Raw genomic sequence first — 15,531 nt, 5'->3', positions numbered from 1 at the left:
GGACGACATCAACAACAATAACAACAACAACAAGGAGAGAAAAGAAATTTCACATTTAAATTTTGTCTTTCTGGCCTGAGATTGAATATGCACTGCTGCTCTTAAGGGTGTGGTTTAAAGCAAATCGAGTGAAAACTGAGTTAGAGAGGGTGAGAGAGAGGGAGGTGGGAGGAAGTGGAACAGGAGTCTTCTGCATTGACTACTGAGAGCAGAAGGAAGATAACGGAAGTGTTCAAAAGAGGGTTCACCTCCTGTTTTGACCACTGGGTGTCAATTAAAAATGTCTTGAAGCTGAAGGGGCTGCAGCCCAGGGGAAGAACAACAATATCAACTAACCGGGACCCCTCAGACTAAACCTCCAACCAGGGAGTATACATGGGTGTCCATGGCTCCTGCTGCATATGCAGCAGAGGATGGCTTGATCTGGCATCGGTGGAGGGGAGGTGCTTGGTCCTGTGGAGGGGACTGCCCCAGTGAAGAGGATGCTAGGGTGGTGAGGTGGGAGTGGGTGGGTGGGTGGAGGAGCACCTTCATAGAGGCACAGGGGAGGAGGGAAGAGGAGGGAGAGGGGGAGGGGGAGGGGAAAGGGAGTGAGGGATGGGGGGTTTGTGGAGGGGAAACTGGGAAGGGAGCAACATTTGACATGTAAATAAATAAAATAACCAATTTAAAAAATGTCCTTCGAGAAGAAAGGCCTATCAACAGTTAACACAGTATCAAGGACTAATTTTTAACATGTTATACAATTCTAAAACTTGGCTGTGCCGTAACATACAAATAAGAAATAAAATTATGTTTTTCAAATAAGAAGCAAACAACCAAAGGTAACAAGGTTTTCGGGGGCTAGAGTGATAGCTCAGTGGTTAAAAGAGCTTGGTGGACAACAAGGAGGATGAGAGTTCAGATCCTAGTGCCCAGAGTAACAGCCCACACCCTGTAAACACCGGTAACTTCAGCTCCATGGGATCTCATATCCTTCTCTGGCCTCTGTGGATACTTGCACATACTAACACAGACAAAAAGACAGACAGACACACATACACACCAGCATATATATGTCCAAAAGCACAAATTATTTTTTAAAAAAAAACAAGTCTTTCTTGCTAAAGCCTATCAATTTTGCTTTAGTAAATATTTTTCTTATCTTTATTTGCTAAATAAAGATTTTTTTATCTGTATGTATGCAAACATGGGCCCGTGTGTGTGTGTGTGTGTGTGTGTGTGTGTGTGTGTGTGTGTGTGTGTGTGTGTGGTGGTGTGGTGTGTATTGATAAAAGGACAACTTGTGAGAGCTGGTTCTCTCCTCCCACCATGTGAGTTCCAGGGACTGAACTCAGGCCATCAGGCTGTGTGACAAGTGTCTTTACTGAGTAAATCAGCTTGCCACCCCAGTAATTAGAGTTGAAGAAAACATTCCCTTTAATTTTTAATTGCGGGCATTTGCTATGTACTCCTGAGATTAGGGCTTTTGGGGCATGACAGTGGTTTTAGCACCCTCTTCTGGCCTCCATGTGCATCAGACATACACAGTACTCTAAGATATGGGTACGCAAACCACTCATAAATATAGATAGCAGCTAGGCATGCACCACCAGTGAGGCATGTGCTTTGAGTTTCCAATCCATACTGCGACTAATTTGCATTTTTGTAAGAAAGTGTCCTAGTCTTTCACGTACATGTTTATAATGTAAAAATAAAGTACTCTGTATAGTTTATGTGAATCACTTTCTTCATTTATAAAAAACTAATCGACGAAGACAACCAAACAGAAAATAAAAATCCCAACTGAGATATGATACACTTCAGAACAATAGTATAAAACAGATTTTAAATATATAATTCTAAAATTTCAAAATATTTTCTAGCTTAATTCTATAAACTAAATTTTAGTTATTAATTTTGCAAAGGTGGTAAGAATATAAATCAGTCTCAGTAACTGATCAATATTTACTGTTTTCCCCTGTTTTACAGAACTACAGTAGAATAACAAGATGGAAGAGATCAATGAAGAGAATTTAGCATATCCCTTTCTGGTTAAAAATGTCCATACTTGTCCTATGAACGAGTCCTGATAGTTGAGTGTAGCGTGTACAGCCTTACTGCTGCAGTTTTACCTCGTGCAAAGCCTTTGCCTCTTGTAAGTTTTGTATGCTGACTTTGAAACCGTAGGTATTGTTTAAGGATGGTCCATCAATCTGAGAAGTTTCTTTCTTTGGAGTATTTACAGCTGCAAACTGATTCTATTAAGAAAAGACACAGTCAGAAAAAGACATAAGCAACCACTGTTTCTTTTGATTATTCTTGCTTAAATATTTTATGTACTTAGTAATGAACAGTGAACATGATAAATATAAAGATTCTCTGTAAGTTTAAGAAAAAGTTTAATAACCTTCATTTTACTTTAGTAACTGTAGAAATATGATACAATCTACAAACAAACCATGTGTTGATATTTGATTTTGATTTTACAAGCCCCAAATACTGAAAGCAGTAGTCAAGTAGAGCTGATATTTATACTACATGGATAATTTATCTTGACCTTTCTTGAAAATATCTTTACACCTACTTGGCTAACATTTGTGAATGGTGTGATAGTCTGCATGTGTGCCTTATCCCACTGCTGCACACACTGGGGAAAGGCTTTCAAGCATTTAGAATAGACACTTCTCATTTCTTTGACAATGTTCTTCTTTTCTTGCTCCCTCTCTTTCTTCTGTTAGCCATGTCTCATGCTACAGGCCAGATGAGCCTAGTACTCATGGCGATCCCTGTCTCAGACTCCCCAGTGCTGGGATTACATGTGTGACCCACCACATCCAGCTCTCTCTGATCTTAAAACACCTTTTATGCTACTTAATTAGATTAATCATCTTCTGTAACATGCTGATTTCAGTTTACAATGCACTGTTACTTGTTTTTAATATCAGTAGGTTATAATTCAGAAGCTTTATAAATCAGAATTTATAGTATAGCCTCAATACAAAAAAATATTTTATACGTAATGACCTCTCTGAGTAGCAGATAATATGAAGGGGTTTCTGTCATTTATTCCCAAAGACAATGTCTAGCGCACTTCTTTCACAGAACCTTATACTTCTCAGTTAAGTACTATCATATCTTTAGTATTTGAATAAGGACGGTTAAAATTTCTCAACTTCAATAGTAGATAATGCTGCTTTCTCTTGTAACTTGGTGAAAGAAATTTAAAAATTAAGAGATATTTGGGGAACAAAAAAAGACCCAAAGAAGACAGAGGCAGGGAGACAGAGAGAGGCAGGTGAATCTCTGCTAGATTGAGGCTAGCCTGGTCTACAGAATGAGTTCCAGGACAGCCAGAGCTCATTACACAGAGAAATCTTGTTCCTCCTCCCACTCCCTCAAAAAATCTTCCTTAAGTTCTGCTGTGATGATACAGTTTGGTACTTCCAGTTACCAGCTAATGGATAGGTATTGTTATAATCTACATTCAGACTGTCAAAGTTACTTTCTCTGTAGCATTTGTATTTACACATAAGAATTTTTTATATCCCAACAATAAAAAAGCTAAATAAAATATTTTTTCTAATTTTCTCAACAATGTGTAAATCATGATGCAAAAATAACGTAAACATTAAGTTGAGTCACAGCAAGCTCTCAAACACAGACTTGGCCCTGCATTGAGCTGTTGGTGTCTGGCACAGTTACCTCCACTTGTGCTGTCAGGAGAACTCTCCTGAGGCCGTCAGCATCACTTCCTTTCTTATTATACAACTTCTGGGATTTTGGTTCTGTAGAAAAACATTTCATTTTTAACATATACATCTGCTTGTTTCTTAAAACAAATTTTGTTTCAAACAAATATCATTTATGAATACTATTATATACATTTTTCCAGATTTTATAATTTTAAAATAAAATTAAAATCTCCAATTTCTACAAAATACCTCAAACATTCTACATTTTAAAATAAGTACATTTATGTTTTATTACTGAGTTAGATATCTTAGTCATTATTGTTGGGGCTAATTCACTCATTTATCATGTGTTTGAGTGACAAAGTTTCTTTTGTGTTCTAGAAAAAAAATCGTAACTTCACCACACATACAAGTCTCTTTATCTTTGTAGATTGTTCTGAGACCTCTGGTAGATACCTTTAGATACTACTGACTTCTATTTATACTGTTTTGCTCTACCTTCCTGCCTACCTACTCCCCATAATAATAGCATTTAATTTATAAACCAGGCACAGTAAGATTAACAATACCCAGTAGTAAAATAGAATTATAATAATATACTCGGGGCTGGAGAGATGGCTCAGTGGTTAAGAGCACTGACTGCTCTTCTAAAGATCCTGAGTTCAAAACCCAGCAACCACATGGTGGCTTACAACCATCTGTAATGAGATCTGACTCCTTCTTCTGGAGTGTCTGAAGACAGCTACAGTGTGCTTACATATAATAAATAAAATAAATCTTTAAAAAATAATATACTCTAATAAGTTACATGCATGCTATCTCTTTCTCAAACATTATTTTCCTCACTGTTTCATAAAGGCTGTTTTCCTGTTCCCCTTGGCATCTATGAATCTATGAATCGTCAGCACCGTTACTTCTATCCTCTAGGGCCATGAAGTAAAATAAAGACTATTTGAACATGAGTGCTCCAATCACACAACAGCTGATGGAGTACTGAGACAACTACTAACTGATGGAAAATGGAATCATGCATAGAATGCATACATTGGACAGAGAGATGGTTCATATTTCATGATACTCAAAATAGCACATTTAAAACTTATGGATCACGTATTTACAGAGTATTATAAGTAGTATTTTTGGATTGCATTTGTTTGTATATAACTGAAATTCCTAAAAGCCAAATTCTGAGGGAGGGAGGAACTAACTGGGAATTTATATCTAATTAAAACTTGGTGTCTTTGAACTGAAATGTGCATAGTAGGTATACACAAATGATTTCTCCTGATTGCCATGCAGTGGGAGTGTCTAAGAAGGACTGTAGACACTTATGCCAGAGACGATAATGAACCAGCATAAGGCTGTGGTGGCAGAGACAAAATGAAAGAACTTGCTAATGGACTGAAAACCAAGGTACTTACCAAGGCAATCAGGTGGTGCTACATATATATTGTGTCTAACTCTGGTGACTGATGGGATGATGGTATTATTCAGAGAGAGAGAGAGAGGGAGAGGGAGAGGAAGAGAGAGAGAGAGAGAGAGGGAGGGAGGGAGGCGGGGTGGGGAGGACTGAAAGATCAGATGTACCTGTAACTACTCAGGGGGCACATGAGCCCGAGTGTGTGGGTAAGGTGGTAGGGAATGCAGAAATTGAGGTCATGATTTAAGGGTTAACCTTGTAGTACTTTGAACCTTCAAGCAGAAATGCCATATGGTTCTACTGCCTAAATTCCCAAATGGAAATACAAATTTGCAAATTACCAGAATTAACCCTATGGACAGGAATTTGATCATTTAGGAGAAAGCACAAGGAAAGCTTAAGACTTAATAAACTGCAACACTTAGATGACTAAGTGTAGTAGATGACTAAGAATAGTAAGATATATTTAAAAAAAAATCAAGTAGAAAAAGATACAAATAAGGACAAGAGAAACTCCAGAAACTAAGCTCTGGTCAACAGGCCAATGACGGCTTAGAAGCCACGATTATTAAGACTAAACGCATACACTGGATTTAGTTCTAAAAATTTTTTTGAGAACCTTAATGGATCAAGGAGCTCCACAAAAAGCCAGACATTCTGAAGCTAATAGAAAAGAAACTGGGGAAGACCCTTGAGGACATGGGCACAGGGGGAAAGTTCTTGAACAGAACACCAATAGCGTATGCTCTAAGATCAAGAATTGACAAATGGGACCTCATAAAATTACAAAGTTTCTGTAAGGCAAAGGACACCATCAAAAGGACAAATCGGCAACCAACAAATTGGGAAAAGATCTTCACCAACCCTACATCAGATAGAGGGATAATATCCAATATATACAAAGAACTCAAGAAGTTAGTCCCCAGAAAACCAAATAACCCTATTAAAAAATGGGGTACAGAGTTAAACAAAGAATTCTCACCTGAAGAACTTTAGATGGCAGAGAAACATCTTAAAAAATGTTCAACTTCATTAGTCATCAGGGAAATGCAAATCAAAACAACCCTGAGATTTCACCTTACACCAGTCAGAATGGCTAAGATTAAAAACTCAGGAGACAGCAGGTGTTGGTGAGGATGTGGAGAAAGAGGAACACTCCTCCACTGCTGGTGGAGTTGCAAATTGGTACAACCACTCTGGAAATCAGTCTGGTGGTTCCTCAGAAAACTGGGCATGTCACTTCCGAAAGATCCTGCTATACCACTCCTGGGCATATACCCAGAAGACTCCCCACCATGTAATAAGGATACATGTTCTACTATGTTCATAGCAGCCCTATTTATAATTGCCAGATGCTGGAAAGAACCCAGGTATCCCTCAACAGAAGAGTGGATGCAAAATATGTGGTATATCTACACAATGGAGTACTATTCAGCCATTAGAAACAATGAATTCATGAAATTCTTAGGCAAATGGATGGAGCTAGAGAACATCATACTAAGTGAGGTAACCCAGACTCAAAAGGTGAATCATGGTATGCACTCACTAATAAGTGGATATTAACCTAGAAAACTGGAATACCCTAAACATAATCCACACATCAAATGAGGTACAAGAAGAACGGAGGAGTGGTCCCTAGTTCTGGAAAGACTCAATGTAGCAGTATAGGGCAAAACCAGAACAGGGAAGTGGGAAGGGATGGGTGGGAGAACAGAAGAAGGGAAGGGGGCTTATGTGACTTTCTGAGAGTGGGGAACCAGAAAAGGGGAAATCATTTGAAATGTAAATAAAAAATATATTGAATAAAATTTTTTAAAAAAAAGTAGAATAATAGGCAGAATTCAGATTAGAGTAGGCTGATAAATGGATACAAATTAAATAAGCAGAGCTGTTTTTAAGAGAATGTTTTAAAGAGAAGGTTGGCGTTGAAGAAGGAAATTTGGCTTAAGATATAAGGTTGAAGAAAATTTTTGGTTGTTTCTGTATTAATCGGTAGGAAAGAGGCTGGGGATACACTCAACAGTCAAGTGTATGTGTAGGCCCTGGGTTTTTCAGACTCAGAACTGGGAAAACCAATAACAAAAATATTGTGGAGATTTGGGTGTGTGTGAAAAAAACCAATGGGGAAATCAAGTTCAGAAGACTTCTGAGAGGCTCCCGTACTTTGTCCAGGAGGTAGACAAATACAATGGCGTTCGTAGTAGAAAGATGGAAGCATTTCCATGTGACAACTTTCTATTTCCATGTGACAACTTTCTAAAGTGTGACTTTCTAAATCATGATCCTTCAGCTCCTGAGCTACAATCCCACTTACAAGACAGGACTTTTACCATACAGTTTAATGCTTCATCTCTACCTTCGAAGGGGAGGACACTGGCTTTCTACGATTTCTGCACTTACCTAAGGATAAAGGGCTGAGGCCAGTTACTTCAGGAAGCTTTCCTGGGAATTTTCTCTGCACCACTGGTGTACTATGAAGGCAAAGCGGATCACATTTCCCAGTTCTTGCCCTAGCACGGACTGGAGAGATCACTTGAGGCTCCCAAGGTTCACAGCAGGAGCTTTTGTGAATACCGTCCTTTATTGGCTTTAGGAAGTTCTCAACAGCTAAGGAGCAAAGCTCTTCTACCGGTGATGAGTGTCTGCCATCTCCATTGAATGCTCTGAAGTCTGGGGATGCTGCCTGCTGCTGCCAAGGTGGAATACCTGGAGAATCAGGGGAGCTGTCACTAACGTAACAGTTAGCGTCAGCGTCTTCATCTTCCTCAGGAGCAGCTGCAGAGGCAGGTGGTAGCAGTGTCTGACTGGCACTTCCTGTCTGACCGCGTCCTGTAGTTGTTGGCAAAGCAATCTGAGACGTACTAACTTCTTCCTTGGTATGTGCTGTACAAGAACGTGTATGTGGGCATTTATCCTCGTGTGGAGACACTTCACGTGTGTCACCTGGATTAACATTTTCAGCAGATTTTGTCACTGGAGTTAATTCAGTTTTAGGGAGTTTCTTTGAGCGTTCATATTCTTCTTTGGCTTGAAGCCATGCCTGAACCAGCTGCCGACTTGGAGCATATTTGCAAGGCATAATTACAATTTTTTTATCTTCTACCATTTTATGGCCATTACTTGACTCTTTACTGACAACTGCTTGGCCATTACGGAGTGGGGACCCTGGTCTGGGATTCTGAGTCATGGCTGAGAATGCTGTTTTCCATAGGCGAAGTCCTTCCAGGGAAAAGTCTCCTTCAAATTCAATCAGGTCGTTTGGAAGTCGAGTTTCCACCATTAGGAGCCGTCCATCAATCTCCCTATAAATTCATTTTTAGAATAAATGTTTTTGTCTCAATAAATAATTACCCCAAAATAAGTTCCTACCTAACAGACTTAGGGTCAGTTCCCTTTGGTGTCTCAAATATGACTATTTCTTTTCTCCCATTCACCCCAATTGCAGAAAACAATGCTCTATCTGTAGCTTCAATATGCTTTTCTTCATAGGTCTTTAACTACAAAATTAATTTCTTTTGGAAGGCAGCACCAATTCAAAAGAAAGAAGTTGTAATCTTTCTTTTATCTACTTTAGCGTCCCAGGACGCTGACTCATCCAAATCCTTACCACTATTATTAATCTCTGTGTATGTTTTTATGTGGGTGAGTTAACATGTTGAGGCCACAGGGTGACAGGCCTTCCTTAGCTGCTTTCTACCTTGTTTTTTGAGACAGCAACTCAAACTAAACCATAAGCTCATCAATTTGATTAGCTGGACGGCCAGTGAGCTGCAGAGAGCCGCGTGTTTGTACCTCCACTGCGCTAGGGTTATGGACAAGGGTCCAGATTTCCCGTGAGCACTAGGAATCCAAACTCAGGTCTAATGCTTCTGCAACAGGAACCTTAGCAGAGTACCTATCTCCCCAGCCATTCATTGTTAATTAAAGTAGTGTTCCACTGTCAGCATACACAGATTTAAAACAATGAAGTTACCACTCATTTCTCTATAGCCTCTTTCTATATCTCCGAGTGCCTATCATAGTTTAGTAAAACCAATAGATTCAAATAAGACTTCTCTCAATATTAAAAAAAGCATATACTTGCTAGTGGTTTTCCATGAAGCCTTGGGTTCAATGTCATCTATCAAACAAAATCCTGACCTACAGAACTAATTCCATTCTGTCAGGTACCTGAGTTTGCTATGAGCATGTGAACATTGGAATTGGCAGAACAAGGTAGTTTGGGACTTGGGGAGTTGCCAGAAACTTTAAGATGGGGTTTAGTGAGAAGTCTTTAGAGTATGGGCACCTGTCACAGGAATTTCCCTGTCCAATTACATTAGTGCAGCAGGAGGCGGATCAAAGAGTTACAGAGACAGGAGTGTCTCAGGGGAGAGAGAGGGAAGGCCAAGATGGAGGCAGACTTGAATCAGTGTGTGGCTTTAGTCACCCACGGGTAGTTATGTAAGATTAGAATAATTGGGATAAAGCTTTTATCATTATCAGTTGGTTCTAAAATTATTGTATTGGTATCATGTAAATCGAAAATTTATTGATACATAAATCTGATTGGTCAATTTAAAAAGATGTCACAGGATTTTCCCTGTCTAATCACAGGCTTCTTGCTGCACTTATGGAACTGGACAGGGAAACTCCCGTGACAGGCACTGGTCTCTTCTTTTTGATCCTCTGCCATGCATGCCTATGCTGATGTGCTCTTGCCATAGAAGTAACAAGCTCAGCAACTCGAGTCCAGTCAGACCCCTTCTCTTTATACACTCGGTTGTATCCAGTATTTCTCACACTGACAGAAAGTAGAGAAACAAAAACTTTAAAGAAACAATTTTTTAAAAAAAAATTCTAAAAGCTTAATTTTTGTCTGGTGAGATGGTTTTACAGAAAGACCCCTGCTGCCAAGGCTGACGACCTGAGTTTGATTCCCTAAGACCCACATGGTGATTTCAACAAGTTGTCCTCTGACCTCCATACTTGTGAAATGCACGTGCTTGTGTGTATGCGCACACACACACTATATATATATATATATATATATATATATATATATATATATATATATATATATATATATATATATATATATAAGCTTAATAAGTAAAACTTCCACTTCAGAAATGATCGCTGTGGGCTACACCCCAGGTAGAGTGCTTGGCTGTGATGTGAGGTCTTGGGTTCAGTTCTCAACTTCGAATTTTCATATACATATATAGTGTCTTCATTCTGTCCCTCCCTCCCACCTTCTCCTGCAATACTTTGAGGTATTTTATATTCTTTTATATTCTGCAACATAGCAAAGTGATCCCTTGCTCATCTGATCCCCAATGGTGACATGGAGTTAAGTATTAGTAAATTTAAGTCTAAGAGTTATCAACTTAATTTCTCTAGGTAAAGGTTTCTAGTTTGTAAATGTGCTTAATCAGTCTATAATTACAAATATTTTTTCACTGTTCTTAAAAATGCAGTATCAAAGCTAGAAAACTAGTAATCAGTTATGAAATGTTATAGAAGTAAAAATTATTCAAAGTGACCCAAGGGGCGGGGGTTGGAGGGGTGGGGGTGGGGGAGGATTAATTCTAATTACCTGGGCTTTTCTGGCACATCCGAAGGATTACTGCAAAATGGTTCCTGATATATAGCTTCTGAGAGATCATGATCTAGCAAAGTTGCCACAATTTCTTCCCTACTTGGTGGGGACATAAGTGGTTTCAGAATGTGAGCAGTTCGAGGAGTAAAACTGCCATTTTTAGATTGTAAGGGAGAACTGGTAGACCTCGGTGAACTATCAGGAGTTGGTGTCAACACATCATTGTTTCTTGAAACATACAATTCTAAATCCTCAGAAGCTGCATCCACAAGTTCCCCATCAGGGGATGAAAGTATGGTAGTAAAAGAGGTATTAGCAGAGTCGAGAGACTGTTCTGTTTCTTTTCGGTTATGACCTTGAATCCAGTCTGAACTGCTTGCCTGTGGGAGACTAAGAAACACTTCCTTACTCACTGAACTCCTATTCAGTCTTGATTTTTCGGTCAGACAGCTCTCTGCTTGCTGGACACAGAAAGATTCCATTATTGAGTTAGAATGAGATGTCAGAGGATGAAAGCTATTTTTCCACTGGCTGTGTCGATGATTCTCATTGTTATCCATAGCTACTTTCTCAAAAAGTTCGGGATTTAAAGTACTGGCTCTAATCCATGGGTTTGAGTCAGAGCCATGATGCTTTTCCTCACTACAACTCTGCTTGTCATGACTTAGAAGTTCGTTCTTTTCTATAGCTTGTCCTGGAAAAAGATCCTGAACAGCATCGCTTAGGAACTTCTGTGGCAAATTCTGATCGGCTGGAACAAACTGACTACCAGAGTAAAAGCTACAAAATCCGGTCTGACCAATTGTATTGATATCAAAATTATAATTATGTTCAGGAGACAGGCTGTCTTCAAGTGAATAACAACTTTCAAAACCTGGATCTGAGAAAAGGATGGGACTGTCATCTGATAGGGAATTATCCAAGTGGCCAGAGGTCTGTAGGTTTAGAGGGTCTACTTTCAGACGCCTGGGGGTTTGTTCCTTAGGTTTTGTTCTTCTGGGATTTCGGGGTTTTCTTGGAGAAGTCACTTGTCGTGTTCGTTTATTTGCTTTCTTATGCTCATTAGAAACAGAAATATTCTTGTCTGGCTGCTGAGTAGATGTTGAGTCTTGTACAACATTTGTACTTTGTGCTTTCTGTTGTCTTTTTTGTAGCAATTCTTTTAGAACAGCTAGCCCAGACTGTCCTTCACCAAAAACTGAAGGCGTTGACACATTTTGATTTTTACATTGAGACAGTGCTTTGGTTTGTGAAATTGCTTCTGACAATGACCTTTGTTTTACCTTTTCAGATTTAAAATTGGACATATCTAAAATAAAGCCCCTCTGTTTCTGCTCCCACGCTATTTGTTTGATGGGACTTTTCAAAGAAGTGACAAAACAATTAGGCGTCTGGTTCTCCTCAGAAGCTGCATTTCCTGGAGAACAAGTTTCACTGTTTTTTGACTGTTCTGACACGCTCACAGTCTGCTGCTGACTGTCTTTGCTGTGTAAAAAATTAGGGGTACAGACTTGTTCTGGCTTTGATTCTAAGGAACTGCGATACTCATTTAACTTGCCCACAGATGACCCACAGTTTTTTTGTGTATTTGAGCTCTCCTCTGTCTTTGGAGATATTATACCTGAACATACCTGTGTACTCTGCGCTACCTGAGACAAATGGTTAGAAAGGTCAAATATACTTTTTTGAATCAAGGTTGTTTCCTTTCGAGTAAACATAGCACTTTGATTATGAGATCTCTGAATATTAAGTTTTGAGATTCCAGGCCCTATAGAACTATAAACAACAGAAGAATGTGAATCATCCCTTGAACTGGGGAACGGTCGCAAATCTACAGACTTCTTGCTTTCTAAGAGAGAGGAGAAGCAGTTCGACAGCCGCTGTTGTACATTAATCCCAGTGGGCTGGGAAGGAGGAAGTGGATGCGCCATGGCTGGGCCTGTCTGTGACATCTCTTTCTGTTTAGAAAGAGCTTGAGCGCCAGAACCACTCGTGAGCTCAGGCACACTCCGGTGGTCTGGTGTGAGCTCAGCGTCAGAATGTGGTTTCACCTTTTCGTCCGTAGGTGTCACATGCTTCCTTGACAGACCTTTCTCATTGGCTCTCTGTTTCTGCTTTGCTCTTGGTTTCTTTTTTCCATCATCTACTAGTTTAGTTGTCTGACTCCGTTTGTTTCTTTTGTTGGTGACTACAGAGGAGTTAGCAAGTCTTGCTTTTGACTTCTTAACCTGTGCTCTTGCTCGACTAGCTTTCCCCACGCGAGGACTAACAGTCTTAGTGTTATATACATTAGGGCCCTTAAAGAGCATTGATTCCTTTTCTGCAGCAGCCATAATTTCTTCAGCTCTTGGGTCTGTGGGAGACCAGCAGCGAGGTGGAGAAGAATTGATAGGGCTTGTGCTTCTCTCAGAGAGAAAGCCGAGCTTCGACATAACGTCGCTGTAACTCAAGTCACAGTCTTCGGTTTCAGCAATGTACGATGGGGAGGGAGGAGAAAGGACAGCGTGTGTCCGCTTCTTTCTGAAAGACAAAGTCCTTTTAATAGTTTCACTGGTTGTTCTGTGTTGCTTACCAGGCTTTTTCTTAGCAGATTTATGTTTTGACTTCCTTCTGTGACTCTTCTTTGGTGTTAGTGGATAAATGGGATATTTGGTTGCGGGGGAGTCAGGAACTTTTGGCCAGAAATCCTTCAAAGGTGCAAGCTTTTTATAAAGTTCCATTTTTTCCTCAGTTAATATTACTTGTTTTTCTTTAGAATCTATTTTACCTAGCTTCACAAGCATATTTTTTCTCCCTCTAAATCTATTAATAATAATATACTTTATAATGACAGGGGGCAGCTTTTTAGACATTTTTCTTCGTTTTCGGGATTTAAGAGTTCCATCTAAATTTTCACCAATTTCCATGGGATGAGGTAGGCTAATTTTCGAGTTGTGTGTTACAAAACTTGACTCACTATCTTCTGTTTCATAATTCACCTTGCGTTTGGCTCTAAGAGTATATTTGTTTCCATATAGTCCAAAAGACTGTTCAGCTTCTAAAGATCCATCTCCAAAATGACAGTCTATAAAATGTTCTGTAGGTGTTTTATTTTCAAATGTCCCATGAGTAGCTTTCACTAAGTCACTATTCAATCCATTATCCTTCTCGGAAGTACTGCCATACGGATCGCTATGCATACAACTGTCTTTTGTGGCTCCAGTCTCACTACTTTTGGTAGAAGTTTCCTGAAGACCTATTAACTTCTTTTTATTCAATTTTAACCGGGAAGGTTTATTGCCAGGTTGTAGTTTATATGTGACAGGAGAAAGCTTCTGTGGCCTACTGAGACAATTAGAAAGAACAACACTGGGGAAAAACATATAATGTGCTGCTTGCTGGCTGAGACTTGGCTTTTCCATTTTATGCTCTTGAAATTCTTCATATCTGATTTTAAGTTTGTTCAGTCCACTCTCATCAGTGATGCTGTCGAGGGAATGAGACACACTTCTGGTCTCCCCGGAAGATGGCAGCAGGTCACAGGTTTCCGTTAGTGAAGAGGGAAATAGACTACTGAGGGAAGGGCTGCTTCCCTTTTCATTTCCTTCAAAGGACGATTTATGTTTTGAATGATTTAAGTCAGCAAAGTTGAAAGAGTTTTTCCCCAATGTATTCTCACTAGTGTGACGGTTCACATGTATGAAAGAGGCGTCCTTTTCAATCTTCCTCATGTTCGAGTACTTTCTACTTGGTGCTTGTCTCGTAACAGATGGAATATCTTCTTCATAATCAAAGACACTAGTTTCACAGGAAGACACCGGCAAAGACTTGTCTTTCTTACAAATCTCTTTATGAGAATTATCTGAATGAACAGTACTATTTAAAGAGCCAGAGTACTTCATAGAGTAAGTACTTTCCTTTGTAAAAGTGACTGAATTATCTCGGCCTTTTTCTGTACTGTTTGGTTGTGAAAGGTCTTCAGTTAAATCATCTTTGTTTAAAACATGGGAAGAAAGGGCACTTGTGTGTTTACATGGAAAGGTAATCTTAGCAGAAGATGGAGGTTCTAATGTAGCAGCATCTTTGTGAAAGATAGAGGGTCTTACTGATAGCTTGCTTGTTGCAATCACAGAAGAGTGGGTTCTAGAATTTTCATTGTTTAATGGATTGTCTAAAATCAGAGAAAAAAAAAGAATGTACTCATTCAGTGTTAATTTCTTAAGGAAGAATTTGTATTAAGGTTATATGTCTAAAATAGTGAGCTGACAAAAAGAAATTATATAATCTAAACAATCAAGATACCATACTAGTCAGTATTTTAAACATATATTCTTTTTATAAGAAAAATGTTATAGTAGCTTTAAGGGATATGGGAAAATAATACCATATTTAAGTTGTTTTCATAAAATGCTACCTCATGTTAGCATATTTCTTAGTTTCTTGTGCTACTTCGATGATAGAATAAAGTGAATAAAGTTTATAGAGTTTCAACCCAGCAACTCACAAATATCCTACCCTCTTTAGAATAAGCAATCACATAGATATAATCACATACAGAAAAAACACAATATATAGTCATTTAAATTGAAGTCACTTAAAGACAAATTAGTCACTTAAACACAACACAAATATGTCACAAATAAAATACATTTTGAGTCACTAAATAACCAAATACAATAGGTTTGTATTCTTACCACTATTTTCATCTGCAGTTCCATCTAACTGAGGTATAGAAAGATTGGCAAAAAGCAAACTATTATCAGTCCACTCCATTTCCTCTTCTGAGGACGAGTCATCTTCTTCAGTAGAACTTCTATGGGCATTTCTGCACAGTGACCTAGAGGACATTACAACTCATTGGTGAGTATGGTCATTAG

General features: G+C 39.0%; 1 protein-coding gene across 4 annotated transcripts in view; it reads right to left on the bottom strand.

Annotated features, from left to right (window-relative positions):
* Rev3l (REV3 like, DNA directed polymerase zeta catalytic subunit) overlaps positions 1-15,531 on the bottom strand; it is a 153,965-nt gene that overhangs the window by 39,802 nt on the left and 98,632 nt on the right. For all 4 annotated transcript variants that reach the window (XM_052164545.1, XM_052164547.1, XM_052164546.1 and 1 more), the window contains 5 exons: positions 15,349-15,491; positions 10,673-14,825; positions 7,495-8,396; positions 3,685-3,767; positions 2,115-2,240 (listed from right to left, as the gene is read on the bottom strand). In XM_052164545.1, the coding sequence (XP_052020505.1) occupies positions 2,115-2,240; positions 3,685-3,767; positions 7,495-8,396; positions 10,673-14,825; positions 15,349-15,491 (5,407 nt within the window). The remainder of the gene's footprint in view (positions 1-2,114; positions 2,241-3,684; positions 3,768-7,494; positions 8,397-10,672; positions 14,826-15,348; positions 15,492-15,531) is intronic.

The sequence above is a fragment of the Apodemus sylvaticus genome, chromosome 19 (assembly GCF_947179515.1).
Source record: "Apodemus sylvaticus chromosome 19, mApoSyl1.1, whole genome shotgun sequence".
NCBI classification, from domain to species: Eukaryota; Metazoa; Chordata; class Mammalia; order Rodentia; family Muridae; genus Apodemus; species Apodemus sylvaticus.
This window is presented reverse-complemented; position numbering and strand designations above follow the sequence as displayed.